At 41.5% G+C, this 26168-nt stretch overlaps 1 protein-coding gene across 1 annotated transcript in view; it reads left to right on the forward strand.

The window, feature by feature from the left end:
* Positions 1-26168, forward strand: part of CSMD1 (CUB and Sushi multiple domains 1) — a 2090842-nt gene that overhangs the window by 1867861 nt on the left and 196813 nt on the right. The window contains exons 39-41 of the mRNA XM_003271406.4: positions 2561-2630; positions 8944-9060; positions 17830-18039. Coding sequence (XP_003271454.2) covers positions 2561-2630; positions 8944-9060; positions 17830-18039 — 397 coding nt within the window. The remainder of the gene's footprint in view (positions 1-2560; positions 2631-8943; positions 9061-17829; positions 18040-26168) is intronic.

The following is a 26168-nucleotide window of genomic DNA, read 5'->3' on the forward strand; positions in this document are numbered from 1 at the left end:
GACTCCTGAACGCTGAGCCACCTCAGTAAGTTTGTAACCAAACACACTCAGGCTATTCAGGCTGAATCTTTAGGACACGACGTTCCTGATCCACATGGTATGTCAGAAAAATTATCCTAGGCCGGGTGCAGTGTCTCACACCTGTAATCCCAGCACTTTGGGATTCCAAAGTCAGAGGATTGCTTGAATCCAGGAGTTTGAGACCAGCCTGGGCAACATAGCAAGACACCATCTCTACAAAAAATACAAAAATGAGCTGGGCATGGTAGCGCATTCCTGTAGTCCCAGTTACTTGGGAGGCTGAGGTGGGAGGATCACTTGAAACAGGAGGTGGAGGTTGCAGTGAGCCGAGATTGCACCACTGCACTCCAGCCTAGGTGACAGAGCAAGACCCTGTCTTAAAAAAAGAAAAAAAAAGAATTGTCTTTCATATCTCAAGGATCTCATTTAGAGCGACACCTCAATCTGTACTGACATGCTATTTTTGTGCCTTGTTCAGGGCTTGCTTTATAATTACCTGAAATTAGGTAAATAACATGTTTCACGTATTCTCCCTCAAATTCCCAAACTTTCATATTTGCTCTTGCTCGTGGATGTTCATCTTCTTTCTACCTGACGGTGAGACTTTGCAGTTTCTGTTGCTGTTCTTATACAAGTGATGTTATGACAGCTCTCAGAGAAGCAAATAGAAATAATTCTTTACTAAAGAAATTTCTGATAATGGATTATTGAATATGCTGCTTAGGGACACAGTCCTGTGGACACACTTCTGCACAGTCCAGTCAGACTGTTGATTAGCTCTGTTTTTCAAATGCAAACTAAGCTGTGTTTCTTTTCTTCATTACAAACAATGCCAAGCTTTGAGTTTGCAAGCTGCTGTTTGTCATTCACATGAGCAAAAAAGGATTCTGGATTTTTTTTTTAATTGCTAACAACTGACAATTTTACTAACACATTAATATATTTGGAACAACAGATGCATCAATTACATATTAGTCATGAAAAGCATTGTTCCTTGCATAGTTCACACGTGAGTGTCTATAAATATATATGCCTAGTGAGATTCAGGGGCCTGCCATGACATCACACGCTGAAAGTAAATCCTGAATACTGGAATGATATATGACTTCCATCGTCTCTCAGCTTGTTTTAACCATCTTTTAAAACACAAAAAAGAAAATTCCCGTTGGTGTAAAAACTAGTAAATAAATCCGCAGGGTCCTATCTTGCTTTGATTTATTAGAAAACTTGTAGCTAGAATCGCTCATCTGAAATGTTTATAGCAAAATCAATAGCAGAATACAAGATTGGTAATAAATGACCATTTTATTGGTGTCCTCTGATGAAAATTTTTTGAGACTTTTGAACTCTACATTTTCCCTGTTTCAGAAAGAAATTTATAAGGATAATTTAATGCATCAGAGAATGGGGATACAGGGAGTATAAATGCCAGCAGCACAAAATTGCCTGGAGTATCTTCTGTAAAACTAAATATAGTCTTCTTTACTGTAACTACTTTTAAAAATATCAAGAGGTATGAGAAAGTTAGTTTGGGGTAGGTGGATTGAGTATGAAATGTTTGAGAGCTTAGGGAATCGGTTTGCCATTGATAACTGCATTAGTGCAAATGCTTGTTTGACGCGTTCCCAGTGTGGCTGGAATTATTTAACACACATTAAATAGTGTTTTTCAATTGCCTCTATGCCAGTTGTGGGTGACAAATGGAAATTTATGAGATAAGCAAACCTGGCTGATAAGGCCACCAAATCACGATCAGGAAAAAAATAAAAATAGACCGCACACAGAGGTCTCATGGATTCCCTCTCTTTTATTGTGAAAGAGATGTTAGCACAAAACAGCTTTGAATTTAACCTGCTACTGTTTGATTTTTCTTTCAATGAGAAAGACTAGAACAGACTTTTTAAAGTAGAAAGTGGAAAATTCATGTATTTACGGGGTAAAGAGACCCTGAGTGATGAGGGCTAATTTCATTGCAGGCAGGTTGATGTGATGTGTGAGGATGTCTAGTGAGGAAATGAATGTGAAGTCTCCTTTTTCTGTGATAAGAAACGACCCAGTGCTTTGCTGAACCTGGTAGTCATGTGACCTGTCACCACAGACAACCACCGAAGCTAGCTCTCCATAAGCAGACTTTGTATTGCTGACATTTTGGCCTTCTCATCACCACCTAGTTCTTTCTAATTGTTTTCAGCCTCTTAGGCCACAAGCTATAAATTCTGGCGAATGAAAAAAAAAATGCGTATTTTGCCCAATTCAATACTCTTAAGTATCAAGAAAGGAGCTAGGTCAAATTATGGTCTGGTCAAAAGGACATTGCAAGATTTTGTTTTTAGTAGAAAGAAACACGGTGAAAATGGATACTTTTCTATGTTGGTGCAAAGTGTGAATCATTAATAATCATTAGTAAAAACTTCACAATTTTTGAATTTTTAAATATAATTAAAACAAGAAAGGAAAAAATGCAGATATTCTCAAACATTTAATCCTTAAGTACTCTGTTTTTAGTTATATGTATTTTCTTTTGTTTTCTTTTAAACAGGGCCGTTCTCACATTTCCTGTATGCCAGGGACCGTTCGCCGTTGGAACTATCCGTCTCCCCTCTGCATTGGTAAGGATGCACTTTCTGTAACTCTGCTGCTGTGCACACACTGAGAAGAACATGCCTGCTCTACTCTTGGGGTCAAAGAATGCACTTCTAAATTTCTTAGTTTTAAAACAGGTGTTATATAATCATAGCACATAATGCAGTAGAGCAGAATGACGAGTTTAACCTGTACCTTCCCCACTGGATGCGTCAACTCCGTCTTCTCAGTGTGTCTGGGTCAGCCCGCACAGACCAGAGGCAAGACTGCCCGCTCAAGGCCCTACACCAAAATGACATGCGTGTCAGAAGGCCGGTTTGTTCACTTGTGGCAGAGAAGGAATGCAGCCGGTCTGAAAGTCTGAATAGTTTTCTGTATACACCTTTAGCCTCAGAAAAAACAAGTTCCCAGAAACAAAATTCAGAATGAGAGATTACTGATGGAGTGATGGAGTGTTTCATGTTGCAAACAGCCCGGTGAGTATCTTGTGGGTGCACTCCTGGAGTCACAATCAGCTGACTTCTTTAGGAAAAAGCTTTCCAGACCTGTATTTAATGCCTTGAGACTCCCTAAACTGTTAGCATAGATGATGTGATGGGAGTTTAATGATGCCAGGAGCATTGCAGGTGGTGGTCACAAGTCCCTCAATACAAAGGTTGGTGATGTCAGGGTGCCCTTTGTTCCCCATCTTTCAGGCCCCCAGCTTCACCCATCACCTATTTGTTGTAGCCCAACTCAGAAATCTTTACCTGTAGCTGTCAACCATCCAACCTTGCAGGTACTGTCTCAGCAGGATCATGGTCACTTACTTAACACTCCACACCGCCAACCCACAAGCTGATTGGCTTCTCCAAACCTATTGTTGTTCTCCTGGATCTACTTCCTCTGAGAATGCTATTAGCAGTATCCTGCTCTTGTTTTTTTTTTCTTGCCTAAACAACAAATCTGGGTATTACTTTAAATTTCTCCCTCACTCCCTAAATCCAAGTGACTTCTCACTCCTGTCACCCCTTCCACGTGAGTGTATCCTCCCCTGTGATTCTTAGCTGCAATGCCCCATCTTTAAGATGGCACAGTCCCCTCCTAAATTATCGTCTCCGTGGGATCCTAACCTACAGCTCCCGTATTCAGCCATACTCCAACTTTATCATAGGAAAGAGGCAAAAGGAAACATCGGCAGTACTGATCTTGTCTTTATTTAAAATTTTCATATTTTGTTCATCATAGATTTTCTGCCTTTCTTTTTATTTTTTCCAAATACTGCATTAAAATATTTATTGGAGGGTTTTTTAGGCACCCTCTTGAATTTTGCACTGGAGAGGGTGTCCCCTCCTCAGTGCTGTCTGGGCTCCCACCTGCAGGTGCCTGACTTTACTTCCTGCAGAGCTGTAGTGACATTGCTGTTTAATTTGCCCTTCTACAGTCCCCAAAGGCTTTGGTGACAGAGACATGCACTACCCACCCCTGTACCTTCAGCGCGTGGCAGACACTCAAGAACTTCAATTAAAGAATGGCTAGGGAATGAATGAGTATCAGAGAGCCTGGATCATTATAACAGTCACACTTCTGGGGTACTGTCTTTATTGTTCCTCACAGTCTTCCAACACTCAAGTATTGCTGGGGGTGTGCTCAGAACCCATTTATCTCCAGACAGTCAGCCTCAAGCATGCCATACTGCCAAATGGTGTTTCAGGAGAAAGTGGTCAACTCTGTATGGATGAACATTAGTTATTCCGAAGGCCACAGAATAGCCTTAAAATTGTCATGGGAGCTATTCACATTCATTTCAGCATAGTGTGGTGTGGGTACCCACAAGTAAAGCAAGGTAATTACTGTCTGTTACCCATTCTTCTCACAGCCTAATTTCTCCACATCTCAAATAAATTTAGGTATTCAATGGTTTCTAGTAATATACAATTTAACTGCCTTGCATGGGATGCAGATGAAATTGTGTACAGAGGAAAATAAAACTGCACGAAACCTGTAAAACAAACAAAACTTCAGCCTTTATGATAGTCTCATCCAGGAGAGAATGCCTGTTTATGTTATATTCACGATATCATATTTGCTTACAAATGAAAAGTATACCTTAGTGGCCAGTATCTTATTTTTAAAAGCTATGTCTTGGTAAAAATAAATGTCTAGATTAACATGTCAGCTAAAAACATTGAGCTACTTGTACAGACGTTTAAAATCCCAACCTTGGCCGGGCACGGTGGCTCAAGCCTATAATCCCAGCACTTTGGGAGGCCCAGGTGGGTGGATCACAAGGTCAGGAGATTGAGACCATCCTGGCTAACACGGTAAAATCCCGTGTCTACTAAAAATACAAAAAATTAGCCGGGTGTGGTGGCGGGCGCCTGTAGTCCCAGCTACTCGGGAGGCTGAGGCAGGAGAATGGTGTGAACCTGGGGGGCGGAGCTTGCAGTGAGCCAAAATCGCGCCACTGCACTCCATCCTGGGCGACAGAGCGAGATTCTTTCTCAAAAAAAAAAAAAAAAAAAAAAAAAAAAAAAAAAAAATCCCAGCCTTGATTTGGAAGGAAAAAGTAAAAAAAATTTAAAAAAGGAAAAAATTAAAACTGCCTTTGATTCATACAGAACATCTATCTGCCTATTTATTTTTAAATGAAGAGCCTTCCCTTAAAGTCAGGAATTGAAATTTTTTAAACTTCACAATGAAATCAATTCTAAGCAGGCATTGAATCAAATAATATGCCTTTGCTGTCACTTTGTAGTACATAATGGGATGTTTTATTCAAAGAATTAACTTATATTTGCAAAATATAATAGGCTTTTCTCTTTTATTTAACATTGTGAATATTAGCACATGTTGAAGTTACGTCAACTTCTGTAATTCTTTACAGGGTATACAAGTTTTTTCATCCGTCTCAAAGACGGATTCTAGAGATCGAAAGGTTTTTTGTAGCCGTTAGCTTTAGATTACTGCAAACTGGGGAATTGTGGGAGGAGAAGTCCGTAGAGAGATAATATTTTACTTAAGAGCTCCTGGAAAGCCCATGACCTAATTTTGAAAACTACAAGTACTGATGAAGAGAACGTATATAAAACCACTGCTCTAGAGGTTAACATACCAAGCAGTGTTCTCAGAACTTTACCAATATGGACTATTTTGAATATTTATAGCAAGCCCCAGAATGCTCTCACAGTTTTCTAGGGCCCTACAGCTGGGTGAAGTTCACGTCACAGCAGGTGGCCCAGGACCTCCCTGTCACACTGCATCACACGGCTCTTCAGCACGGTGTGTCTGTGTCCTTCAGTAAAAATTCTGTATATTCTTTCTCCCCCCAAAACCAGGAATTCACACCAAATAAGATGTATAAATCCAGTAAAATATAAGGTCCCTAGCCATTTTATAAAAATAAACTCCTTTCCCTTTACAAAAACTGTATTTACCAATAACTCTAAATACGCTATTTACCTGTAAGAAAGGGTCTGACATGGAGGGAGCTTCCCAGGCAGGAGGCAGGAACTCAGTCTGCCACGTGACGACCACACAGAGATGGACACTGAACCAATCTAAGACATGGCAAGCCCACTCGCCTTAAAATGTCACAAAGGGCCGGGCACAGTGGTTTAGGCCTATAATCCCCGCACTTCGGGAGGCCGAGGCAGGTGGATCACCTGAGGTCGGGAGTTCGAGACCAGCCTGACCAACATGGTGAAACCCCATCTGTACTAAAAATACAAAAATTAGCCAGGCATATTTGCAGTTGTGGGCGCCTGTAATCCCAGCAACTGGGGAGGCTGAGGCAGGAGAATCACTTGAACCAGAGAGGTGGAGGTTGCAGTGAGCTGAGATTGCACCACTGCGCTCCAGCCTGGGCGACAGAACAAGACTCTGTCTTAAGAAAAAGTCACAAAGGAAGAAAAGATGGATATGCATCTTTTGGGAGCTCTGTTTTTATGCTTATCTATTGACTTGTAGTTTTCAAGATAAACAACAGCAAAAACAAAGGATTACTATGGTTTTAACTAAGCTCTCAAGTAATTCAGTGATAGTTGCGTGTTTGACAGGAGATGAACCCAGTGGTCAGGCCCACGATCAGTTTCCCATCACACAGAGAGTTGGTCTGTGTGGGACACAGACATCCATGTTGATGGTGCTGTCTACGCTGAGGTCCTGGGCCAGCCCCTCCTGCAGGGCTGCCTCAGTCCTCAGCTGAAGATATATATGAGTGTTTGTATTTTATAATTTCCATTTGCATGTGTGTGTGAAAATCATGTAAAATCAAAAGGAACTTTTTAGTAATACCACATGTACTGGTTCTGTTGTTTTCCTTTTTTTGTCATTGATTCGGCGTTTTTCATTCATGTCTTCCCTGTAGTTGTATTACAGGAAAGGGGTTGTCATCCCCACCCCAGGAGAGGGTTTTTGGATCTTGTGCAAGAAAGAATTCAGGACGAGTTCATAAAGTAAAGTGAAAGCAAGTTTATTAAGAAAGTAAAGGAACAAAAGAATGGCTACTCCATAGACACAGCAGCCCTGAGGGTTGCTCTTTGCCCATTTTTATGGTTATTTCTTGATGATATGCTAAACAAGGGGTGGGTTATTCATGCCTCCCCTTTTTAGACCATAGAGGGTAACTTCCCGACGTTGCCATGGCATTTGTAAACTGTCTTGGTGCTGGTGGGGGTGTAGCAGTGAGGACAACCAGAGGTCACACTCGTGGCCGTATGGCTTTGGCGGGTTTTAGCCGGCTTCTTTACTGCAACCTTTTTGTCAACAAGGTCTTTATGACCTGTATTTTGCACTGAACTTCTATCTCATGCTGTGACTTAGAAAGCCTTAACCATCTGGGAATGCAGCCCAGTAGGTTTCAGCCTTATTTTATCCAGCTCCTATTCAAGGCGGAGTTGTTCTGGTTTAACACCTCGGACAGTTAGTTATACATATCTGGTGTCACTACAGGTCACATGAGCCCTAAGGGAAAGGGTATTACTGCTAAATGTATTTAGGCATGCCGCTCCGATTTGCTGGTGTGTCTTCCGCACAGTCAGCAGCTGCATGGACAAAGTGCAGATGGGAGCCTCGCCTTGCAAATGCCTGGTCTCTGCCACAAAGAAGTTGCCTTGAGAGGTCATACTTCAAATAGCAACACCATTGATGGTGTCCAAGACTTTCCAGAATTATGACTCACACCACAAAAATACACTTTTAAATGTTTGTAACTCATATTTTTCAACTTATACAATTTTTGAAATCCAGAATATGGTGCCCTGGCTTGAGCAATCACCGTATTCACTAGACTTGAGTTTTAGCTATTTCTCATATTAAATTACAAATAAAGTATTTCAGTCTTGATGAAGATTAAAAAAGAAAAAGGCTTCACCTAGGTCCCAGGGGACCTCTAAAAGAGGGCTTCCAGAAAATATTTTGTTTAAAATATTTTGAATAATGAGAGCATTGTTAGAATAAAGCCGTTCCCTGTGGGCTTCCTGAAAAGAAGTGGCATCATTTGCATTAATTTTGGAATATAAGAAATTATTTTAATACTTTACAAATGGTCAAAGATTGGAGTTTCAAATGCTTCATCTTCTAACACTGGGCATGTTTGCTGTAAAATCAGTTGTGTCTCTTTATAGTCCAACCTCAGATATGGTAGCAAAACATGTGAGTCGCCAAGATAAGGCAAGACGCATGAACTTATTTCACCCTCTCTCACAGCGTAATATTTCCTGGGGAGAAAGTGGTTGCAGTTAGCTGCATTCCGAAATTGAAAAGCTATCTGACAGTCATGTGTCCTGGCTGAAACTTGGGTACTGGAACCAGACGCAGCTGGAACGACCTTCTGGTTGTACTGTTTACCAGGCATGTCACTTTAGGCAAATTTCTTAATCTCTTCCAGGCTTGGTTTCTTCATTTGTAAGAGGGGAATGGTAATCCTTTCAGGGTTGTTATGCGAGTTAACCTATGCAATGTATTTATCTAGGCACAGTAAGTACCACATAGTTAGCAATCAATAAATAGGGACTAATACTACCTCTCAATGAATAGCAGCTAGTACACTGAAGTCTATTTGATGCCTGACTGTGATGCAAACATTAGATGGACTAATCTTTACTGGGAGCCTTTGAGTACGAGGAGAAGGTGGATCTTGAAAAATGGTCTTTATTCTAAAGCAGTTCACTGTCAAGAGGGAGAGCACAGCTCGTAGATAACTAAGGCACACAGCATTATATCGTGTGCTGTAATGAGGGGCAGAATTCAGCTCCGAAGACTTGCTCTTTCTCAGCATAGTTGAGTGAAGCAGGTTGGAGCAAAGATTCCAGGGAGAAAGTGCGGACCTGCAGCACTGACATCTTCTCCACTTAACAGCAACGTGTGGAGGGACGCTGAGCACCTTGGGTGGTGTGATCCTGAGCCCCGGCTTCCCAGGTTCTTACCCCAACAACTTAGACTGCACCTGGAGGATCTCATTACCCATCGGCTATGGTAAGTGAAAACGTTACCAATTCCTAAAAGTTCGTTTTTTTCATTTCCATCTTGGAAAGAATTAAGCAGAGTAAAATGCCTTATTCTGTTGACATAACTGTATCTGTAATTGCAAGTGGCGTACAGATTTAAATAAGGCTTTGGCAGAGTAACTTTGAGAGTGGAAAACTTACTTGAAAAATCAATTGAGCCATGCAACTCTTTTCAAGGCAAATTAAATTGGCCGAATGATGATATAGTAGGCATATGAAGTACAAAATGTAGCATCCCTAATTCAATTATCAATCTATTTATAATAGCGCTTTTTCTAATCTATCTCTGGAAGTCAATAATGGTTATTGTTTCTTTTGGATAATTTTGAAGGCTTTTTGAAGGTTATAACCGCTTTTAAATTAAATATAAAACAAATTTCAAGAAATAGTATTGTTTTATACATTTTTACTATATATTACATTGTTTTCAGGTTAATACATAAGTTTTTTTAATATCTAGTTATTAACATTCAGGTTATTCACCTTAAATAATTCATAAATTTAATAGTTGTGTATGCTATTATAGAACATTTTTCTGGCCTCTCTTCAGAAATGCATGGTCGTTGTGAAATTTTGATCCCCTCTCACGCCTTTCCCTGTCTGCCTCCTGGTTTCCTTCCTATTTTAGTTCATTTTTTGAGTCCCCCTACCTGTGATTTTCTCTCTATAGTACTCACTTCAGATAGACCAAGTTAGGTGCTGAGTGAATGTCCTAGGGCAGAGTAGCTGGGTACTTCTGTACTAAATAGTAGCCAAATGATGAATGAATGAATGAATGAATACAACCATAAATAGAAGTCACTGCCCGGGAAGAAGATCACACACCTTCTTCAAAGCTTCTGCTTTTAGAATCTGTGCCCAGGATGGCAGTAGCAGTAGGAGTGAGCAGTCAGGGTGGACTTGCTCAGCAGAGAGTGGCTGGGGAACAAACACTCGGAATGACGGCCCGACAGGTCAATCAGGCGCTGGATGTGGGAAATGCAGTTGACTAACGTGACTGTTCACAAGAAAAGAGGAGGACGGTGGAAGAGAAGCTCAATGGGGACGGCCTGGGGAGTCCGTCACCACCCAGTTGTCTGTAGGAGGCCACGGTGGTGGTCAAGGAAGGGCGAGACTCTGTGCAAGGATTATTATAGGAGCCCCTGTTTCTCTCAGGTTTCTTAGTTTGCTAGTTTTGTTTTTTTTCAATCATAGTCTCTCTGAGCATAAGGCAGTGATCCTGCTAGGGCTAAATGAAACGGAGACCTGTGAATCACTTTCAGCAACAATGCTTCCACTGTTCTCCCAAGCTGGGCCCAACTTGTTGAACTAATCTTTGGAGTCAGGGATTAAGAATTCTTTCGGAGGTATGTGTAACCCGGGGTAGTTTACACAGCCGTAGCGCTCTTAAGGACCGCAGCCTTGCTGAGCAAGTTATTATAGTCGTTAACATCAGAGAATGAGAGAAATCTGAGGCAAACTGCAGCTATCCCTGAAGGAGGTGTGGTTTTCTTAAATGAGTTAATCTACAGGAGCCCCGGCTTCCTCATTTCTATACCTGAAATACCTACGTAAGGTTATGGTGAGGGTTAATTAAAATAATTCTGGCTATTCAGAGGCCGAGGTGGGCGGATCACGAGGTGAGGAGATCGAGCTCATCCTGGCCAACATGATGAAACCCCGTCTCTACTAAAAATACAAAAATTAGCTGGGTACGGTGGCACTTGCTTATAATCCCAACTACTTGGGAGGCTGAGGCAGGAGAATTGCGTGAACCCAGGAGGTGGAGGTTAAAGTGAGCCGAGATCGCGCCACTGCACTCCAGCTTGGTGACACAGCAAGACTCCATCTCAATAAATAAATGAATAAATAAATAAATAGAAATTCTGGCTAGAAGATTAGTGCAGGGCTTGGCGTGTGATCAACAATAACAGCAACAAAAAAAGTGAAACAAATAATAAAATCACCTAGTTGTATTTTGTATTATTCTTCCAAATGTTTGCCACCTTCTTCTCAAAACTAACCGGAAACATTCTATTTATGAAAAAAATAAAATTGGTATAAATATTTTCTTGACTTATTTTTCCAATGTTACTATTTTATCGTTTCTGAGAAGAGTATCATTTAGTATATTTTCTTATTTGTTTTTTATCTATAAACTATTGTGCAAGAGAATAATTTGGGAAAAAACTTCAATGAAACCAAATTGTCTAAATTCATATTTGGGATCTATAAACCTTAACAAACTAAAGAAAGATTGAAATGAAAAATAAATTATGAAATATCTTTAAACTGATGTAAATCTTAAAAAAATTTGATATTGCATAGCATAATAGTTTAAAGAGGATCTAGAAGAGGAGAAAAGAAACTTTATCTCAAATCAAACAGGCATAAAAAGTATTATCCCTAGCTTTTTAGAATAGATGTAGGTATGCTTCAGAATAGTTTGTTATAGATTACATTTGAGTAATGCACCAGGTTTGCCTGTGATAAATTTTATAACCTCTAAACAGTAATAGATATGAAGTGAGAAATTGGGAGGAGAGCCATGTGAGTGGCGATGTGTCCCCTAACGTGGTCAACATTTGGAATTATGATGCCCCTGGTAGGAGTTCTTTCTAGGGCTTAAATCATTTTCGAGCCATTTGCAGAATCAGGAAATTTTACTACCTAGCTTTCAACCCCACATTGTTTTATAGTGAAAAACATTTAAGTAAATTAGTTCTATATATTCATGGCCTTCTTTAATTTCTGCCTGTTCTCCCTTGTAATATCCACTACCAGAGCTTGAAGTCTCCCTTCAGCGCGCATGAATTTTAAACCAATGTCATGAGTCTTGTTGTCAAATGTCAAACCACACTTTGGCGGCATGCGAACGATTTCATCTGAGGCAGATTCTCCTGTTCAATTCCTAATTTATACCCACAGCACTGCACAGCTCGTTTTTCTTTCTCTGAACCTTATCTTATTCTTGTCAGCAAGCTCTTCTCAGAATGTCCCGAATCATAAGAAAATATCAGATCACACCCTTGGAAATTTTGAGGAAGTAAGTTTGGGGTTCAAGCTCAGACATCTGCACTCACAAATCAAGCACTCACTCCAGAAGTTTCTTACGTAAAACAGAATGGGAATACAGCAGAGGTGCACAATTATCTTGTAATTATGATTTCTCCCCTTTTTGATCTCTCATGTTGCTTCCTATTAATACCCAAACCATAAAGTGATTCCGGAACATTTCCTGTGGTTACAACTCAGAAAAGGGCCCCTTATTTCCTAATGGGACAAGCAGAGAGATTGGGAAGGTAGACAGGTATTTCAGCTGACGTCACACAAAAAATATCTTACCAGGATAATGCTGTTAGGGTGATCTTGGTGATCAGGTTGCAAAAGAATAGCCAGAAGATATGTCTTCCTTAATGCTGAGAAAAGGCATGTATGTGATAGGTAGTTCACACAAGTAACCAGTTAACCATCTCCTCCTGTAAGTGCAAATGGTGCATTGCTATCACTGCTCTGCCTCTCCCCTCCTCTGTTTTCAGAGGTTTGGGAAACTGTGTTAAACAGTATTTCCTCTGAAGTATCACTGGAAATTTCATCAATAAACAGACATTATGGGAAGCTTGATTGCCTTAGACCCTAAGAGAGTGTCAGATTTGTTGTAATTTGTGTCTACTTAAACTTGCAACACTAAGTAACCCCCCAGGGTGCTCTAATTTTACCGTGTGCGAGAAGCCTCAATGGAGGTTGTGCTGTTACATTGTAGCTTCCCGTGGCCTGTTTCCTCAATTCTGACTCAGTGCCCCTGGCTGAAGTAGGAAATGAATTTGGCATCTTCCCAAAGCAACTCCAGTTCCTTGGATGCTAGAGTCAGACTCCTTCAGGAAGCCTTTCTCCAATTTATAGAAGAGCACTTTCAGTCTAAATAAGATGAGAAATGCACAAAGATTTTCACAAGATTCTTACAAATATTACTTATTTAAGAAAAATTGCTTTCGTGTAAAAATGTAGAAATCATGAGATTTTGGCAAGTTGAAAATAGAGATAGAAGATTATTGAGTATGAAACAGCATGACAAATCAAAACTCCAAAGTGAATTACAAAATAAAAAATAAAAAATTGTTCTTGCGAAGCATTCTTAAATGTAATTTCTAGGCTTCAGATTGTATCTCTAGTGTCTGAACATACATATCTGTTTCCTTGATTGACAGTTTTGGGATTTGGATTCCCAGGGCACAGCTGGCCTACCAGTAAGCGTGCTCCTCCGGTTACTCTGAGTAATAACACTTATCTAGAATATAAGACGTTATTGCCATTTCTTGAAGAAAAATATATGTGATGTTTTTCACCTTGGGAGGATTTTATTGGGTATTATGAATCTTCCCATACAACTAGATAAGCCTGGGATTGCCTGATTGATTAACTAATCCAGGAGTTAAGCAGTTGCCAGTTTAGTCAAATAATTATTTTGATTAACTCTACCCCCAGAGCCCGTTCCCATGGATCCAGCCACAGTTTAAATAGGCAAAAGCGATTAGCTGGTTTGGTATCATGTGGAAATCATCTTGCCTCGTTTTCCTAATTACTTATTCCGGGAACTGGTGTTTTCCACACCCTGCCTCAGTAACCCACAGTGACCCACACAGCCCGTCCCTCAAAATGACCAAGGGAACTCTAGCCAAAAGGACTGAGGCAGTTGGCTGCATAAGCTGTGGTTGCTCACAGTTTCGGACTCTGAGTTTAGCTGAGTAGAAATCTTAGTCCTACCAATGATTGCAGAAGACAGCAAAATGGTTTTGAAACTTGTTTCCTTATTTTTAAAGGGAACATAATAAAATATCAGTCCCACAGGGCTATTTTGAAGTATTGTAAATGCGTGACATAGGGCATTATTTAAGTGCTAACTGTTTTTAATAGCTAAAGCAAATTCTAGTTTAGTTATCCAGTGGCTACACCTGATAGTTGTGTGCCATTTTCTTTCCGTTTCGCAGACTTGGCTTGTTCTTTTGTGATGCTCTGGCAGAGCTCAACCAACTCAGGATTTCGGTCTCCGTTTTCTTGAGAGTGTCTAAGGGCACAGTTAACAGAAATGCAATGAAGCTTTCTGTCTGCCTTACCCCATTACCTTTTATATTTAAAATCTACTGCAGTAATAGTGCACACAATGCTCTCCAAAATTACCACGCCATTGGACTGTCTAGAAACATAGGGACAATATAAAAGGTTCTTTCGAATGTTCAATAAATTCCATAGGTATTAACACTTTAGCTATATTTTATTTCACACAGAAGGTGCAAAACAGAGGAAGTAGTATTCACAGGTTCTATCAACTAAAAACTAGGGTTTAACTCTGAGATCATGGTCACATTACTCTTCAATGTTTTGTCAATGCCAAAGGTAAAAATTCTCTGTGCAGATGACTTGTCAGTGGCACTTAATTTTCAATATGTAATCACCGATAAGAGAGTGCTGGGTAAATTCCACCAAAGGTAAGTATTCAGATTTTTTGTCGTTATTGAAATAATATATATGTTTTAGTACTCTCTGAGGTAATAGAAGGATAACCAGGTTATGCTTATTTTAATCCTTTTATTTGCGCTTTACAATGTCAAACTGGATGCAATTTGCTGAAAATTAGATAGCTAAATAATTCTATTTTAAGCCAGATTAGAGCTGGGCTCTGTTCTATTTTCTGATATGTATTAGGTAGTTTGATATGTGGCTGTATAATTTATCCTGCTTAAAATGGTAATTTTGGTCACAATATTATAATTGTCATAATTCCATTTCCTTTTCAAGCTGAATTCCAAATCAGTAACAAACCACTTTCACTAGATCCTGTACTTTTGAGACGTTGGATGTCCTTCATTTCTTTGCACCCTGATCCCCTTGCAAGTTATTATCTTTCGTGACTGTGCCGGTTCATGAATTTCAAAATGTGTTTCTGGATAAATATATCTAAAGTCTGCATATGCGCATCTGAAGTGAGCACATTCTCAGCCATTTCCCTACCATAAAATATTAAGTGTTCCAATCTGGCCCCAGTATTCCTTTCTGTCTGGTACTCTGGACATACATGGAAGTGCTAGCAGTTCAACAGGTTGTTTTTTGTTACTCTCGGGTCAGCTTCTTGATTCTGCCTCGTTGTGATTAATGTGGGGAATGTCTATAAAACTCTGTGGAGCACATGGATTCAGTGTTCATAAGGCAGTGAGACGAACACACATGTGCACACAGACACACACAAATGCATGCATGCATGCACACACCACACACACACACACACACACACACACTACTCTTTAGTATAGTTTACTTATTGCTAACAAAATTCATTTTTATTGGATTTGTGGGCCATATCACCAAGCTGTGTTTTTAGCTCAGTAGTGGGTAACTGGACAGGCAGATCTGGATGTGCCACTGGCTGAGCAGTCCAGGAGCTCAGCTGTCATGGCAGGCAGAGGAGACAGCTCCAAACCAAGGGACACAGGAGCCCCTGGACCCCCTCCCTCCCTTCCCTCTGCCCCCTCCCTCCCTCCTTTCCCCTCCCTCCCTCCTTTCCCCTCCCTCCCTCCTCTCCCCTCCCTCCCTCCTCTCCCCTCCCTCCCTCCTCTCCCCTCCCTCCCTCCTCCCCCTCCCTCCCTCTCTTGGTGCCTCCTTCTCTCCCTTTTTTTCTTTCTTTTTTGTCTCACTTCTGAATTTCTTTTGAACAAAAATATTTTCTGGAATTTAGAAACAAATTAATAGCTCATTGGAGGCTGTTCGACAAACAGCAGTGTTTGACATTTTTTAATGTTTGCAAAAATGTTGTAAATTTAAAGAGTTGCTTCCTTGGTTATATACAGCAGACGATGTTAGGATGGCCAAGACCACCACAGGCCCTTTCTTGACTGGTGATGTAGTACCGGTCTATAGACTTGGACAATGTGATATGAATCTAGTTACTCATTCTAAAAAGCATTCTAAATTTTGCTTAAATTATTAAAGATCTTTCTTTTTCTTCTGTATTTTGTCTCCTCAGCCACGTCCTGCAGTTTTTCACATTCTATTTTTTTTTAATTCATCCTCTTTCAATCTAGGTTGAACATAATACAAACTGATTTTCTCCAAGAAGATTGGAATATTTTTAACATCATTGAGACTGTCAGCTCTTGTCTAGCCTATTGGCATACCAAACCAGAAAAAGTGAGGCCTTTGTCCGTTAGTGCAGGGTTAAACCTCACTCTGCCATTTCCTGTGTGACATGAGACAGAACATCTAACATTTGTGAGCCTTCTTTTGCTCACCTGTAAATTATGAGCATAGTGATGATTACTGTGCTGGGAACAAACTTGGTTGGCAAATCAGACCTCAGACATACTGTTGGCCTCACATGATACCCACCAAGCGGGGCGCTATTTACCCTTTTGCTGCTCCCTGCCAAGTTTCTCCATAATTGATGAAATTGTTTTTCTCGTATGACTTTAAATTTTGTTGAGAGATTTTAGGTGTTTCCTCCCTACAATTTTTCACTTGGACTTTTTTCTTCCTTTTTACAAAGTACTGGCCCCTGACAGCTGTGTTTTCCTTTGATACCTGAGTAGATATATTTGTGTGAATATTTTTCTGCCCTTACAATTAAGTAGGTTAACCCAAGTAGGTGTTATCTTTAATTTTCTCAATCTAGGAAACATATTAGATGAAAAAAATGTTTTAAAGTTCTCATCTCTCAAAAAGAGAAGAACCATGCAGAGTAAAGCTTTCTTTTATACTGGAATAACACTCTACAAGTGCTATTAGTTGGCTCAGTTTAGGTTTTACGGCCCAGCTTAACTGCATGGACTTATGCAAAGACTAATGTCTTTGGAGTTCTATATAAATTGCTTAAATGAGTTAGAATATCTAAGACACAGTAGTCAAATAAGTTTTCAAAAAAAAATGCCACAATGCAAATAACTCTGCATTATTTTTTATTGTTTCCTTTTAAATTATCAGCCATAGTTTATTTAATTCACAGATCAGTATGGTATGAGAGATACTGGTCATTGGAACAGTCTTTTGGTACGCTGAACTGTGGCAGGCTGTTAGATTTAATTGTGAGATTATGGTGGGGTTTATTAGATTGGGTTTCTCACAAACATCAATAATTTGTTTTGCACACATAACACAAAAGAAAACGATCACTTGCTAAACTAATAAAACTTGTGCGATGGTATGACCATCCAGTTAGTAAAAGCCACCTTTAAAGTTTGTTGCATAGAACTGTGGGACAAGGAAAACAGACAAAACAAACAGACAAACACAAAACAAAAACAAAAAAACTCTGAGGCATGTTTTAAGACCACAATTGTTGTTGTTGTTTTTTCCTTGATAAAGCTCTCAATTAGCTTTTGGGTGATGTAACGGATGATCACAACTTCATATTTAAGATTGTCATAATTGTAAAAGTCACTGGACAAAATCATCCCCGTCTGCGTGTGTGCTAGTTGTTACTCTACCTGTGTAGCTCTGTGGTAGGGTTCTGGCAATATTCATATTTCACAGACAAATTGACTTCTGGACATGAGTTTCATGGGAAAAGACCATGCGGCAGAAAGTGGCAGAGGTAAGATGGAGCCAGGGTTTGCCGTCATCCACAGTGAATGGCGTCCTCCACGGCATGGTTCTGTCTCACAGAGGGGGATTGTCTGGGGAGACGGCTAACACTTCAGTCCCTTTTTATGAGCATCGATTTTATACATTTTGATATGAACTTTCATGAAGTTTGCATGTTTTTCCATAGGTGCACATATTCAGTTTCTGAATTTTTCTACCGAAGCTAATCATGACTTCCTTGAAATTCAAAATGGACCTTACCACACCAGCCCAATGATTGGACAATTTAGTGGCACGGATCTCCCCGCGGCCCTGCTGAGCACAACGCATGAAACCCTCATCCACTTTTATAGTGACCATTCGCAAAACCGGCAAGGATTTAAACTTGCTTACCAAGGTAAGGAACAGCAACAAGAACTGAAACCCAAATCTAAATACACTTCTTACATGTAAATTGTATGTAAATATCAGTCTCCCTAATTGGTTCAAAGCTTGTACAACTGGAATAATATTTGGTGGAATGTTGGTTTCTGGTTAGTAGTGGAACACTTGTTGTTTTCCAAAGCAGAGATAAGGACACAGATGTAACCGCCAGTGGGTTCGCCTTGCCCACTGCCCACACAGAGCTGATTTATCAAGACAGGGGAATTGCAATGGAGAAAGAGTAATTCACGCAGAGCCAGATGTGTGGGAGAACAGAGTTTTATTATTACTCAGTTCAGTCTCCCCAGCATTCAGGGATTCAAGTTTTTAAAGATAATTTGGCGGCCGGGCACCGTGGCTCACGCCTGTAATCCCAGCACTTTGGGAGGCCGAGGTGGGTGGATCACGAGGTCAGGAGATCGAGACCATCCTGGCTAACACGGTGAAACCCCATCTCTACTAAAAATACAAAAAATTAGCCGCGTATGGTGGCAGGAGCCTGTAGTTCCACCTACTTGGGAGGCTGAGGCAGGAGAATGGTGTGAACCCGGGAGGCGGAGCTTGCAGTGAGCCGACACTGTGCCACTGACTCCAGCCTGGGCAACAGAGCGAGACTGTCTCAAAAAAATAAAAAGATAATTTGGCGGGTAGGGGCTTGGGAAGCCGGTAGTGCTCGTTGGTCAGGTTGGAGATGGAATCTTGGAGGGCTGAAGTGAGTTTTTCTTGCTGTCTCCTGTTCCTGGGTGTGATGGCAGAACTGGTTGGGCCAGATTGCTGGCCTGGGTGGTGTCAGCTGATCCACCAAGTGCAGGGTCTGCAACATATCTCAAGCACTGATGTTAGGTTTTACAATAGTGGTGTGATCCCAGGAGCAATTTGGTGAGGTTCAGACTCTTGGAGCCAGAGGCTGCATGTCCCCTAAACCATGATTTCTAATCTTACAGGTAATTTGTTAGTCCTGCAAAGACAGACTGGTCCCCAGGCAAGAAGGGGGTCTTTTCGGGAAAGGGCCATGATCAATTTTGTTTCAGAGTCAAACCAAGAATTGAATTCCTTCCCCAAATTAATTCAGTCTGTGTCCAGGAATGAGCAAGGGCAGCTTAAAGGTGAGAAGCAAAATGGAGTTGGTTAGGTCTGGTTTCTTTCACTGTCATAATTTCCTCAGGTATAATTTTGTAAAGGCGGTTTCACGGACGCACAGGGGATGATCAGGTACAGCTGTTACCTAAGCTTCACCTGCACTCCCATCCCACCTGCACACACTCTCTCCCATGGCCGTAGTCATCTCTGTGCTCAGCCGGGCAGTCTCATCTTCACATAGCTTTCCCATTTGTCACTATGTCCCTCTGAGCTCTCGTCCCTTTAGGACACAGAGTGTCTCATGGTGCAGGGAGTTGATCCATATGGCAGTAAGTCTGTGGGTCTCTCAGGTATGTGTACCTTGTCCTAGCACAGATAATGGCTACCTGCATTTTTCATGTTCAACTTTCACTGCAAAAAGAGAAAAAAATCAGTGATTGAAATTTATCCTTTTTTATTCCTTCAAATATGCAATCTCTAAGAAAAGTTTGCATCATCAAAGCATTTTTGACGTGAAAATTTCAACATTTTTATTTCATGCAAAATAATTTGTATGGCCTTTCCTTGAATATTGCTAGATCAAATGAGGTTGAAAATGTTAAATCTAGAGCCTAACTTTTTTTTTTTTTTTTTACTATAGTTAAATCACTTGTTTCCCTAATTCCACAGAATGCTCAGAAACAGGGCTTTGATATTTATTACTGCAAGAGGCTAGTATTTTATGTTGAGCTGTTAGGCATTATTATATGTGTCTCACCTAAAACATAAAATATAGACACAGACTTCCAGGATTGAGGTCTGTTAAACTGGAAATCTAGATAGGAGCAAAAAAGAGAGGAAACTGAAGGCTAAATCCGTGAGCAATATGCTTCTAGACGTTGCCAGCATTTTTCTATGAATACACTGTGTCTTTCAGTGTTCCCCTTCTTTATTTTCTTACTACTTAGCGAACAGTGTCACTCATTAATCATTCCCTACTTGAAGCACGAGAGAGAGATAGAGAGAGAGGGAGAGAGAACATCAGAGAGGAAGCAACTTCCCACAGCAAAATGGATACAGATCTGCTTGCCCGTGCACCTATTTTCTGCTCTCTCTCTTTTTCGATGGAAGAGAATGTACCTCCTACTTAAGGGTAATCGGGGCTGGGTGTGGTGGCCTCATGCCTGTAATCCCAGCACTTTGGGAGGCAGAGGTGGGCTGATCACCTGAGGTCAGGAGTTTGAGACCAACCTGGCCAATATGGTGAAACCACATCTCTACTAAAAATACAAAAATTAGCCGGCACATGATGGCAGGTGCCTGTAATCCCAGCTACTCAGGAGCCTGAGACAGGAGAATCACTTGAACTCGGGAGGTGGAGGTTGCAGTGAGCCAAGATCGCACCATTGCACTCCAGTCTGGGCGACAGAGGGAGACTCCATCTAAAAAAAAAAAAAGAAAGAAAGAAAAAAAAACGGTAATCGATCCTATGCTCTAGGTACCTCTCTTCCTACTATTTCAGAGACATTATATAGAGAATATTTTCTATTTCTGCATTTTTCAGCTACTATCTCTCTGTGAAATTTTCCCCAATAGCATCTTGAATATAACTCAAATCTCTCTCTCACACATCCACACACACACATACACACGTACACATCTATTTATAATTTTAATGTACCTTTGACCTCTTATCTTCCTCCAGCTTCTAATTTCTAAAACAAAATTCCAGAAAATGTACGTAAACATTCGCAATGTCCACACCTGTTTTTCACTTCTCCTATCTGCTTACCTGGTGTCTAACATGACGGGGTCTTCTGTCGACGAGATCTTCTATTGCAGGAGACGTTAATGTCACTAGCCCTAGAGGCACACTTCCTTTCTCATGTCTGCTGGTGACATCCAGCATGGCTGCCATTTCTCTTGACGCCCTTTTCCCTTGGCTTCAGGGGCCACACAATCTCTGGGTTATTCTGCTATCTCTCTGGCTAAGTTGTTATTTTCTTTGCTTCCTTGACCGCTTCTAACTGACTTTAGCTATATAGGAGGTTGGAATCGTCCTATATTTCCATCCTATGCTTTCCATGATTCAAACTCCTGGATTCAAAGCCCATGATGGCCATTCACCGCTGATAACTCTTGTGCCTGTGCCTCCAGCTCAAGTCTTCTGCAAGCGCCAGGACGCGACATCTATTTTCTACCTCCACTGGGAATGACGCAGGCACTGAAACGTGTGCCCGAAGCTGAGCCCGCAGTTTTGCTTCTCAGCTTATTCTCCAGTGCCCCCGTCTCACTAAGTGTGAGGTGCAATGTTCCTGGAATCTGTGGCTGCCTCCCTGTGTCGCCACCAGTAGCCCTGACTGCTCTCAGACCTTTCTCGTAGAAAATGGCCAAACTCCTAAATGTCTTTCCAGATTTACTCTTCCAACTTCTCTCTTCTTTCCAAAAGGCAGACAGGACTTATTCCTTTCGTGATGAAAGCGTTTACCATGCTTTCTTAGATTTTTAGGAAATCGTTCAACATCTGTAAGGATCTGCCGTCTCTCTGGCTAAGTTCTCAGTTCTTATTTTCAGTCTCCCAGGCTGTGGTTCTTTCTCTGTCTCAATTCTCACTTGCCCCTCTGAAATGTCTCCAGCAGCCACAGTCCCTTCTACCTCAGAGCTCTTACACATGTAGCAATCTCAGCCTGCAGTGCTCTCCATCTCCACCCCGACTCTTTGGTTAGTCATTCAGAACTGTTTCTATGTAATACCCTGGAGGGGCAATCTCTGAGTACCCCGACCAGGGGAGGTCTCCTCATTCAGAAGCTTGAATTTTCATGTGCTTCGTCTTGTGTGCTGGTCACGAGCATACCTGCCAATCTCTCCCATTCTCTCTACTTCTGGACTGAGGATAGAGATGCCTTCAAAATGAAGTGTGGTGGTGTGACTTGCTTTGAGTGATGAAATTGGAGTGAATGTCACTTGGGATGCAACCCTGAAGAGCCAAAATTTAGTTTGCTCTAATGGCCACTCAGTCATCTGGATCCCTGAGTACCTACAGGAGTAGAGTTCCCTGCCGTCCCAACCCGGAGCCAGAAGGAAGCTGTCTTATTTTAAGTCACTGAGATATGGGATATTGTTTTTTGTTTTTTGTTTTTGAGAGGGAATCCCACTCTGTTGTCCAGGCTGGAGTGCAGTGGCACAATCTCAGCTCACTGCAACCTCCACCTCCCAGATTCAAGCAATTCTCCTGCTTCAGCCTCCCAAGTAGCTGGGATTACAGGCACCCGCCACCATGCCTGGCTAATTTTTTTATTTTTAGTAGAGACGGAGTATCACCCATGTTGGCCAGGTTGGTCTCGAACTCCTGACCTCAGGTGATTTGCCCTCCTCAGCCTCCCAAAGTGCTGGGATTACAGGCGTGAGCCACTGTGCCCAGCCGGGATGCTAATGCCATATAAATGAACCTAGACTGACAGGCATACCCTGGGACTTTTTAAAATCAGGAATTTATTGTATACAGTCAGCCCTCTGCATCCACGAGTTCTGCATGTGTGGATTCAAGCAGTAGAGATCGGAATATTCAGAAATACACAACACATGGTTGTGTTTCCACTGAACATGCACAGACTCTTTTTCTTATCATTATTCCCTGAGTGATACAGAATAACAACTATTTACACGGCATTTGCTTTGTGTTCAGTATTATAAGAAATTTAGAGATGGCTTAAAGTATACAAGAGAATGTGCTTACATTATATGAAAATGCTCCATTATTTTATATGCATCCTGTAACCCACCCCCCTGCAAAAGCCAAGGGACAGCTGTATTTCTATGTTTAAAGGATGCCTTACTGAAAACAATACACTGCATGAAGGTGACGGTCATTTCTGTTATACCTCGCTCCGCACTCAGCAGGAAGCACAGTGCCTTCCCTGTAATTGGTCCCCAGTGCGGACCTGTGAGCTCCATACTTGAGGCGTTTCTCCCCCGATGCTGAGGGACTTTCTGTCGTGCTGCATATGCATTTTAGGAAGCACCTGTGCAGGGCTTGCCTTTATTTGTTTTGAGGTCTGTGCTCCAGCTTCCTCATTAAATTAAATCAATTTTTAGTCCCTAGTCGTTGCAGATATTGCTAGCAAAACTCTTTTAAAGGATAAAAAATTGTAGCTAGATAGGAGGAATGAGGTCTAGTGTTCTCTAGCCCTTTAGGGTGACTGTAGTCAACAATAATATATCCCATAATTTCACAGAGCCAGAAGGATATTGAACATTCCCCCCACAAAGAAATGATAAATGCTTGAGATGATGAACATACAGATGTAGTAATTACCCAGATCTGATCACTTAGATTATATGTATTGAAGCATCACTATGTACCCCATGAATATGTGCAATTATTATCTCTCAATTAAAATAATAACATTTAAAAATATATATGTTTTTAAATTCAAAAGAGTATTACATAGAAAAGAATTTTTTTAAAAAATTTAGCCAATTCACGTCACTGCAGATATTGGCACAGATACCATGTACCCAGTCTTGGTAATGTTGGATTTTGTTGAGGGTTTCTTTAAGGGATTGTGCTTTCAGCCAGAGAAGTATCAGTTAACCCAGGGATGGTGGGATTCACAGTTACTTTCAGGAAACATGACCCCAAGGATTACCTCAGGCGGTGGCCGTCCTACCCATTTGTGCAATCAGCTCTGAGTGTACCCTGGGTATAACCTCTGATATAAAAATATTATCAATGGCAGTGCTGTTTTTCTCTTCTTTTCACTCCGTCTCTTCCATTGCTACCAGAAATCCCAAAGGGATCAGAATTCGTTGGTTTTCCGCTGGTCACGGTGGCTCATGTCTGTAATCCCAGCACTTTGGGAGGCCGAGGTGCGTAGATCACCTGAAGTCAGGAGTTCGAGATCAGCCTGGCCAACATGGTGAAACCCCATTTCTACTAAAAATACAAATAGTAGCTGGGCATGGTGGGGAGCACCTGTGATCCCAACTTCTCTGGAGGCTGAGGCAGGAGAATGTCTTGAACCTGGGAGACCAGAGACCAGAGTTTGCAGTGAGCCGAGATCGTGCCCTTGCACTACAGTCTGGGTGACAGAGCGAGACTCTATCTCGGGGGGGAAGAAAAAAAAAGAAAGACATAGACACGTGTATCACTGTTACACATAATTGTGTAAAAAGAAGAGATTGTGTAAAAAAAAAAGATACACATAGACACGTGTATCACTGTTACACATAATTGTGAAAATAGAGTCTTGATCATATTCTAGGACTAACTGGGACTCCATAGATGAGCCATCAATTAGTGGCTAGATGTAATCCATGAGGGGGGGGACAAAGATCCAGGATGTTCCCCATGAGTCTGCCCTCTTTGATTGTAAATGATAGAAATCTGACTCAAACTAGTTTAGGTAAGAAGTGCAAGATGACAGCTGTGTGGGCTGGGGCACGTCCGGAGCCTGGGCCTCAGTGACACCTGAATTCTGTTTGCCCCTGTTGTGATTTTTGTAGCTTTTTCTGCCCTAATACACACAGATGATACGTCCCCAATCTAACCATACCCTGCTCTGCAAGGACAGGGCCCTGCTTCTCCTACTGCGATTGCTAAACATTTTGGGAACACGTTCTCGGTGGGGCCGCTTGTGTCTAAGTCCAGCCAGTGAGGCCCGGTGGACAAAGACTATGCGTTAGCTCGACTTGGGTCCCAGAGTGAGGAATGTGATTAGCAGACTTCACTCAAGAGCATGTGTTAAAGGGGAAGAAGCCGGTTCCGTTAAGAAGGTGCCTGGAAAAACACGTAATACATATACCATGAAACTGTTACATAATTGGATTAAAACTCTATGTACATGAAGTATTTGTATGCAAGAGATTTTTATTAGTGTTTTCTTATGTCCTCATTTGCTCTTGCAGAAGTATTATTAGTTGGTTTGGAAGAGCTAATTGCCCCTGTTTTACTATGTTAAAAATAAATTGCAGCCGGGCGCGGTGGCTCACGCTCGTAATCCCAGCACTTTGGGAGGCCGAGGCGGGCGGATCACGAGGTCAGGAGATCGAGACCACGGTGAAATACCGTCTCTACGAAAAATACAAAAAAAAATTGGCCGGGCGTGGTGGCGGGCGCCTGTAGTCCCAGCTACTCGGAGAGGCTGAGGCAGGAGAATGGCGTGAACCTGGGAGGCGGGGCTTGCAGTGAGCCGAGATCGCGCCACTGCACTCCAGCCTGGGCGACAGAGCGAGACTCCGTCTCAAAAATTAAATAAATCAATAAATAAATAAATAAATAAATAAATTGCAGCACTTTGGGAAGCCAAGGCGGGAAGATTGCTCAAGGCCAGGAGTTCAAGACCAGCCTGGGCAACATGGTGAGACCCTGTCTCTACAAAGAATTAGCTGGGAGTGGTGTTGGGCACCCGTGGTCCCAGCTACTTGGGAGGCTGAATTGGGAGGATTGCCTGAGCTTGGGAGTTCAAGGCTGCAATGAGCTGCCATCACATCACTGCACTCCAGCCTGGGCATCAAAGTGAGACCCTGTCTCTGTAATAATAATGACAATAATAACTGTTATGTATGGTGTCCTCACTCTGCGCCACACTCTATGCTTCCTGATTTCCACATAAATTCCAAGGGTTGTGCACATTTCACAGATAAGAGAAATGAAGATCAGAGAGGTTGGCAAATTGTGAAAATGTGCACAGCTGCCTGTGGAAGTATGATTTAGGATCAAGTCTGCTAGACACCAAAGTAGTTGTGTCAGTCAAGCTATTGTATTTCAGAAGAAGGAAGGGAAATGAAGTCTTTGGATTCTAAATCCAATGATTTAGTCAGTGCACTAACAGGGGAAAGAATGTTTAAACCTAATGAAGTCGGTTTAAAAGAACAATTTTCTCCCACGACTTGCAAAACCACTCGACCATCCCTGAGCTGCAGAACAGCCACTGTGGGAAAACTGCGATCACAGTTTTTCGTTTTGGACCTGACACCTGACACCGCCTGCTCCTCTCAAGTTTTACTGCTGCGAAAATAGCCTCGCCAAAACCCTGAGAGTCA

The sequence above is a fragment of the Nomascus leucogenys genome, chromosome 4, assembly GCF_006542625.1.
Source record: "Nomascus leucogenys isolate Asia chromosome 4, Asia_NLE_v1, whole genome shotgun sequence".
Lineage (NCBI taxonomy): Eukaryota > Metazoa > Chordata > Mammalia > Primates > Hylobatidae > Nomascus > Nomascus leucogenys.